General features: G+C 35.2%; 1 protein-coding gene across 1 annotated transcript; it reads right to left on the bottom strand.

The window, feature by feature from the left end:
* Positions 1-917: 917 nt before the first annotated feature.
* LOC132107431 (E3 ubiquitin/ISG15 ligase TRIM25-like) lies at positions 918-3617 on the bottom strand. The gene is made up of 4 exons (XM_059513639.1): positions 3044-3617; positions 2686-2779; positions 2175-2448; positions 918-953 (listed from the first exon to the last, which is right to left on the bottom strand). Exons 1-4 carry the CDS (start codon positions 3615-3617, stop codon positions 918-920), a joined length of 978 nt encoding a protein of 325 aa, XP_059369622.1.
* Between the last annotated feature and the right edge of the window lie 4567 nt (positions 3618-8184).

The raw sequence follows: 8184 nt of genomic DNA, 5'->3' as shown, positions 1-8184 counted from the left end.
GCACGAATTATGTGCCCAGCTGAGCTACATCTGATTCAAATATTATGCTAATTACCAGAGAGCGGTGGTTTCAGACATTACAGTGCGTCACTCGCACTGACTCTTATTCTGCCTGAAAGAAAGAATAGACCGAGTTGAAGGTGGAGCGATTCGACCAATCAGATGAAAGCAGGGTTTCAGCTCCGCCCACCAGTGCGAATGAAATATTAAAGCCATAAACTGAAATGATCAAAACGTACACGGACCAACTGTCTTGTCCATGTTCTCTCACTTGAATCCTCTTCTTGAGATTTGAGTCTCTGACCTTCTGCAAGCCCCGCCTTGTTCACGCAGTGATTGACATGGTGGGAGGGGGCGGACACGTGACCGGCTCGGAAATGCATTTTCAATGTGCACATTGAATTTTGCTACATTCATTGCGGGACACTGAATGAAAATGCAATCGAAGTGTCTTGACTGTGAGTGTTAATGCATTTAAGAAAAATAGCATTTAAATGATAATTTTGCCACAGTTTTTGCTTTAACATGTTATACATATCTAATCATTTCTGTAATACATTTTCATTTTCATTTTGCAACTTAAAAAGCATTAAACATTAGTTTTCATTTTACGTATTAAAACTGGTGTATGAAATGGCAAATGAAAACTATGTAATTTAATTTGCATTTTCATTTTGCACCAAACGTTGCACAAATGTATTGGAAAATGTAAATGTAAATACAGAAATGCATTGTCATTTTACATATTGCATTGTCATTTTGCATATTACATTCCAAATTGAATATCGCTACCCATATGCTTCCATAGACAAAGTAGGTGGGAACAAAACTTCTTAAGGCACTATTAAAGAAGTTTAATTAGAAATGGCGCTAAATGTTTATTACTGTATTTGTGCCATGATGCACTGTCTAAAATGTCAGCGATGCGGAGTGTCTGCTTCTTGAATCTGTCCCTGTGGAGTGTGCACAGAGTTGTTCGTGGAGGTCAATCAGTTGTCAATTCTAAGACAAATCGCTCCATCTTTGGAACTGTGGAGAAAAAACAATTTCATCAAACTGTCAAATACTCAAACAGGCAGTAATCAGTGCTGTAAACTTTGTTATAGAAAAGCAACCAATGGCATGTTCCATGAGTTCTTATTGCTAAAATAGTGAATATAAAGTGACTTTTAAACTGAAAGATGTGTGCATGATAGTATCCTATATTGTGCTTTCTACTCCAGTGCTCTTCAGTCCTGGACCTGGGTGGGGACTCACTGCACTATACAGTACACAGCTGACTTTGCATTTCACACAATAAATAATGTTCTATAAACCAGAAGTCATTTATTTCAAAGAGAATCACACAGGGGTTGCTTGGGGTGCCAACAATCTGCCAGTCACAACTGCCACTAGGGAGGGAACCGACATTCGTATCCAAATGTTGTGTGCAGTAAACTGCATCTTATGTCTCTCTTTTCTGACACTCTTAGTTTATATGTTAAATAACACAGAAGGAAGGAACCTGTGCAGACTAAAATATATACAGCTCAATGCAGGGCAAAATACAAATTACAGTAATCACATTGAGGAACCAAACGAGCCAAATCTTTCACACTTTGACAAGGAATATGTGATCTTACAAGGAAAATAATGACTTGTCAGCCCAACGGAATTAAATAAAAACTTGATCTAGATCTGAAGTGAAAAGGCAAAGTTGTGAAATATTAAAATATATGAATTATAGTTTTTCATACTTTCAATGATTCCTATTTTTTAATAAGCATGAAGAAATAAAAATCATGTGTGTACTTTACTAGTAACACTAACTTCGTTTCACCTCTTCTTTAGAAGTGGGAATAATCTGATTGTTTTGCACTATGGAAACCAAAGACATATTAATTATGTGTGTTTGTGTGTGTTTGTGTGTGTAGAGAGAGAGAGTGCTCCAGTGTTTTACCTGTACCAGAAATCTCTTCTATCTTTTCTATCTCCTCTTTGCAAAAACCTTCAAGTTTTTCTTTTAACAAAGAAACTGATTTTCTTATATCATCATAAGGGAAGAAAGGTGTGGTTTGGTATTTACACAAATGCAAAGGTGGTATTACAGCCCCCCCCCCCCCCCCCCCATGGAAACTCTACAGACAAACAAAGAGAAACAACAAAATAATAATCATTAAAAAAATAAAGATCACAGTCCTGGTTTTTTTTCTCAAAAGCTCTGTTACCAGCAGGAAATGGATGAGATCCTCTGTTTGCGAAAGCAGCTCCAGATCAGTGTCTCTCCTCTTCAGATCATCAATCTCCTGCTCCAATTCCTTCATGTTTTCTTCAGCTTGGCTCACTGCAGCTTTTTCATGATCTCTGATCAGCTGTGTGACCTCAGATCGGCTTCTCTCCATTAGACGCATCAGTTCAGTAAAGTTCCTCTGACTGTCCTCTACTGCTTTCTGTGCAGCGTGCTGCAAGCTTCAGTGGGACTGCAGGGCACTGGGATCCTCACTGACTGGAGGAGAGTCTTAACTGACCAGTTATATAGTTCTGGGATTTGTTTTTCATCTTCTTATGTTGAGAGGACAGTAGAGGAGTGAAAGCAATAGGGGAGTGGGATTGGAAAAAGGAGCACAAGCCAAGACTTAAACTGTTGTACTATATGTTAGATCACTGTCCACAAGGCTATGGCTCCAAACCATGAGATGTTTCTACAAGTAACTCTCAGCTCTCAGCTGCTGAAGATCTGCCTTGATCATCTGGATTTTCTGCTTTAAGTTTCTTTGTTTTTGCTCCAGGTTTTTCTGTTGAAAAAAATGAATAAAATAAAATAACAGTAAAAAATTAAAAATAACAGTAAAGCTAGTAAATGTAATTTTACATAAAGAAATTTACAATGTAATGTTAAGAATAGTGATTTTTTTCAATCAGTACAATCATAATATGTACACCCAATTACAGTTAGAAAGATGCTAGCTTGCTTTCAAATGCCTCAAGAAAAGATTCAATCCATTTAAAAACTTCCCATTTAATTAACTAATTTAATGTCAATAGTAATTATCATATTTAGTAATACCTGTCTCCTTGTCCTTTCTGCTATAGCTGTTATGGTTTTTATGTTCATCCATTGTACACAAGTAACAAATACAGCAGTTGTCAGTCTGGCAATATATTTCCAGTTGCTTATGATGTTGAGGACAGAACATCTGCTGCAGTTGTCCAGTTGCATCAATCACTTTGTGTGGGTTACCCGAGCAAAATTCTTCATGTCGATCAAAATGAGTCTGACAATAAGATTCCAGACACACCAGACAGGACTTCACAGCTTTGTGTTTTCTTCCAGTGCAAACAACACACTCCATATCTCCAGCATCAGCAGGAACAGCAGCTTGTAATTTAGTCTTCTTCAGTTTCTCTACCATTTCACCCAAGATGGTGCTTTTGCCTAAAGCAGGTCTTGGACTGAAGGTCTGTCTGCACTGAGGGCAGCTACAAACTCCCCTCTGATCCTCCTGATTCCAGCAGCCTGTAATACAGCTCATACAGTAACTGTGTCCACAGGGAATGGTCACTGGATTCTTCAGTAGATTCGGACACACTGGGCAGGTGAACTGGTCCTGTCGCACTGAAATTCTGGCTTCTCCCATTTTATGATAACAGACCAAAAAACACAAAAAACAGCTCAACAATAACTAACGCTGCAGGTTCTTTCAGCTGAATAGTTTTAATAGTTTCCGCATTCTGTATGCTGTTTACTGTAGGCGTTCAGAAAAAAAAAAAAGAGACTGGTTTGAAAGGAGGGGCACTGGTTTCAGGGATTTGGAAAGTTTTTCTTATTATAATTACAAGTGAAACTGCAGAGTTAGAGGCAATCAATTCAAAACACTGTTTTCAAACTGAAAAAGTTAACAAGAGAATTTGATTTGAGCTAATCATGCTTTTGTCCTTGTGAAAATAATGTAGGCTACAAGATTTTGTAGACGCAGTTTTATAACCAGTAGTCTATTAATAAAACGATCTAGGTTATTACACTACAAACTTTTGACTGGTTAGTTGCAGAAAGTTATCTTGCTGGTAGATGATCTAATCAGAGCCCCAGCTATGTAGGCCTACTGATTTTACAGATAAATCCTAGCCTGACAATGACAGATTTCCCTAAGATTTTCATCAAACGTGTGCCTGGTATATTCTGACTTTAGTCAGAACCATGATTGGGTCCTTTTTAATGGGCAAAATCTTCTTGGATGATTCAGGAGATGCATCTTTAGTTTAATTCAGTAAACTAAGTATCGTACTTTCACATTACTTTAATATGGCTACGTTTCTTCTAGTCTAAAGGCCACAAAAATGTATGACTGAATGTGGTAAGAACAGGTCAGAATGCAGTGCTCTGAACAAGCATCTTTATAGAACACATCTGTCAAAAGCACATGCATAGGAACACATTTTTTTAGTATCCAAGCACCAAAAAGCAAAGAAAGAATGAAAAGGCAAAAAGTAAAGTGTGAGAATAAAATATGACAAAAAATAATTGACAATGATTAATTAGAGATCATATTAGCAATGAGTCTAATGAATGATCTCTGGTGGCAAACATGCCACTCTGACACTTGAACACTTGAAATACATATTATTTATACATCATCTTAATTGCTGCTTATTTTCGGAGCTCATCTTTCAGAGTGCGAAATTAAACATGCACCTGTGGAATCAGTTATTGAGGAGTTATTAGGCTAACGACTTTGTTGTGTGCTGTAGCCTATGAAGTTGTTATTTGAAATGCAGATCAGGCTGGACAAACAGACTCATTTTATTTTATGAAAGTTAGAAATTTGTGTATTTTCACTTTCAAAAGCCTGGGGAAAGCTGGTCCTTCACAAACTATATCAAAAGATAACAGACAATCAGTATTGTTAATTGAATATGAATCAATATTGAATTACCCTTAAGAGATTTGCTAGTTATATACATATTTATCTGTATGTTTACTTTTTTTGCGAGATTTAAAAAGGATATTCAATTCAATTCAATTCAAGTTTATTTGTATAGCGCTTTTTACAGTACAAATCATTACAAAGCAACTTTACAGAAAATTACGTTTCTACAATATTTAATAGTAGCTTATAAGTGGTGACTGTCAGTTTGTACGCATATGACATGATTTTTCAGAAAACATTAATACAAGACCTAGTCAGCCAGATGATGAACATTATTAACAGCAATTTGAAGGCATTGATTATTTGCTTGAGACTGTGCCTGTGCAGCAAGTGTGCAGTGTCTCCATCTAAAGGTAAGAATAGGCTTTACATTGTTCAGTTTACCAAAAACAACTAAATGTCCTTCAGATTTTTTTTTTTTTTTTGCAAACAAAGGACGTTTAGCTTATCACTACACATAAAGTCTTTTAATTACAAGTGATTGTGTTCACTGTGTTTTTAGGGAGTTTTATTGATTAATCTCATGGCATTGGTTTCCATTTTCACTTTGATCTCCAGTGGTGTATTAGCTGATAAAGGCACTTTGCCGGCTTGCATTCTTCCAGCAGCCCTAAAATAATTGTTTCTGAAATATGAAATCTGGTAAATTTTGTTCGTAGGACATTGGAATGACCTTGGGTGAAAATGGGATGACAACTTCCTTGAGCTGAATTCTTGTGTCTAAGCACTGGCATTACATTAGAGCTATTTTTGTATCATACTATATGACAAATATAATAAAATAGAATTCTTTCTTTCAAGACACCAAACAGAAATTAATGTTGATTTAATAATGTAACAATATACAGTCAGTTCTGTGACAAAAATAAATAAAAATAAAAAAGAAAGAAAGAAAAATGCAGCTTACACACTGTGTAAATAGCAATTAGATGCGATTTACACTAAGTGAAAATAGCATATTTTCTTAGTGATAGATGCTATTTACACAAAATGCCAATAGCAGCATTTTTTTGTGATATGCTATTTACAATAAGTGCAAATAGCTATAGATTCTATTAACATTGTCAAAATCTTACTACTTTTTGCAATTAGTGGCAATTATCTGCACCTCAGTATTGTAGTAGTTACACTGTAAAACAGTAGACAGTATTAACGTATTGAGTGCAAATTGTAATTTTAATTAAAATTATTAAATGAATGCCACCTTATTGCGACAATGAAGTGCTCACACCTTCCCTAACCCTTTCAACTTTTTGATTATATTCTTAATATTTTTGATGAATTCCAAGAGCTCTCCGATCCTCTTATAGACAGCAAGGAATCTTTACTCAATCAAGGCTCGGAAACATAGCAAGGAAATCTTTAAAATAATCCATGTGACATCAGCGGTTCAAACTGTAATTTTACGAAGCTACGAGAATACTTTTTGTGCGCAAGTAAACAACAAAAATAACAACTTTATTAAAAATGTGTCTCCTCCGCCACCCTATAGTGCCATTCTGTAGGTGCGTCACACGGACATGTTGTTTACATTTACGCTTTGATCTGAATGTAAATAATAACATATCCACGGGCGTTGTATACATTGTTTACATATGTGAAAATAATCTCCAAAATAGTGCCAGGAGACAAATTGTTGAATAAAGTTGTTGTTTTTGTTTTCTTTGCGCACAAAATGTTTTCTCGTAGCTTCATAAAATCACGGTTGAACCCCTAATGCCACCTGGATTATTTTATAGATGTCCTTGCTACGTTTCTGAGCCTTGATCGAGTAAAGATCCCTTGCTGTCTATAAGAGGATCAGAAAGCTCTTGGAATTCATCAAAAATATCTATTTGTGTTCTGAAGATGAACGGAGGTCTTACAGGTTTGGAACGACAAGTAATTAATAACAGAATTTTCATTTTTGGCCAATAGCACCCCAAATGGTGGGTTTGGTGGGGTGAGTGACAATGATTGTATATGGGGGTTATTCTCAACAATTAAATGAGCTTTATTGGTTTAAAGCAACCCGCCCTTCACATTGCTGGTTGTTAATCACTGTTTAAAAAGGCAGTTTTAACATTAAGTGATAAGACATCTGATACACAGATGCTATTGGCTATACTATGCAACTATGTTCAGTGACACTTTGACTATGTTTGACTATGACCACTCCCTCTCCTTGGTCTTTTAAAAATGGCTGCAATTAATTTAGTGATCAAATGTAACATCTTTATGGAAATATGATAGTATTTTGAAATTATTATTTAATTCTGACAATTATTATTATTATTTTTGTCATAAATCAACAACTCAGAAAAATGTTATGGGGATAAACATCAAAATAGGACCTTCTGTTATGAAACAGGACATTGATTTCATACATGTCCACTGTAAAGGTCAACAGGACTTAAAGCATGTTTATTACACAATATTATTGCATTTATTTTTGGCATTCTATTAGGATTAGATACAGTTTATAGATACATTGTATAAAAGGAGAAAACTTGTAAATGACCATTTTACACACATTTTGTTCAAAGAATTATTATTATTTTTTTTTATGTTATGATATAAACAAAGTAACGACATGACAAAATACTAAATTCACAAAACTTTTTTTTCTGGCAGTCAGGAGGATATATATATATATATAGAGAGAGAGAGAGAGAGAGAGAGAGAGAGAGAGAGAGGCATCGGCACATGTCACAAGTTTTACTGACACATGCCACTTTCCACAGACATATCATATGGTATGACACTAAAAACTGGACAGTTGACTGTGGACTGTGTCATTTGGGCATGTGGTTTTTAGTGGCATGTGTCTGTAAAACTAGTGATATGTCCCGACAGACTGTGGCCTGTGTAGTTTCAGTGTCACGATCATGTCGCAGTATGTTGCCTCCAGTTGTGACTGGCTGATGAGAGGCTGTAATTGTAACACAAAAATCCGATAATATAAAGCAGAATTTATCTGAATTTATACTTTTTTAAAACTGTGCTAAAAAAGAAACCAATAATTAGAGTAGAAATATTAAATATTTATTATTTATATATAATATTTTAAGCACATCTGTCAGTGGATGTTTAGCTTGGATTGTAAATTAGTTATATTTTTATTTTTGTTCGCATAACATTATGTGTGTGTTTCCTGTATGTTTATTACATATTTATACATACACATACATACGTATTTACATGTCTATATACAACCCGAATTCCGGAAAAGTTGGGACGTTTTTTAAATTTTAATAAAATGAAAACTAAAGGAATTTCAAATCACATGAGCCAATAT

This window comes from Carassius carassius, chromosome 27 (assembly GCF_963082965.1).
Source record: "Carassius carassius chromosome 27, fCarCar2.1, whole genome shotgun sequence".
In the NCBI taxonomy this organism is placed as follows: Eukaryota; Metazoa; Chordata; class Actinopteri; order Cypriniformes; family Cyprinidae; genus Carassius; species Carassius carassius.
This window is presented reverse-complemented; position numbering and strand designations above follow the sequence as displayed.

What these genes read in the sequence shown, in the direction of transcription:
- LOC132107431 (XM_059513639.1), bottom strand. Translation starts at nt 3,617, where the DNA reads ATGGGAGAAGCCAGAATTTCAGTGCGACAGGACCAGTTCACCTGCCCA. An exon ending in AAAGGACAAGGAGACAGGTA is followed by an intron (nt 2,780 to 3,043) that starts TTACTAAATATG and finishes TTCATTTTTTTC; the next exon opens with AACAGAAAAACCTGGAGCAA. An exon ending in TGAGAAAAAAAACCAGGACT is followed by an intron (nt 954 to 2,174) that starts GTGATCTTTATT and finishes CACACTCCACAG; the next exon opens with GGACAGATTCAAGAAGCAGA.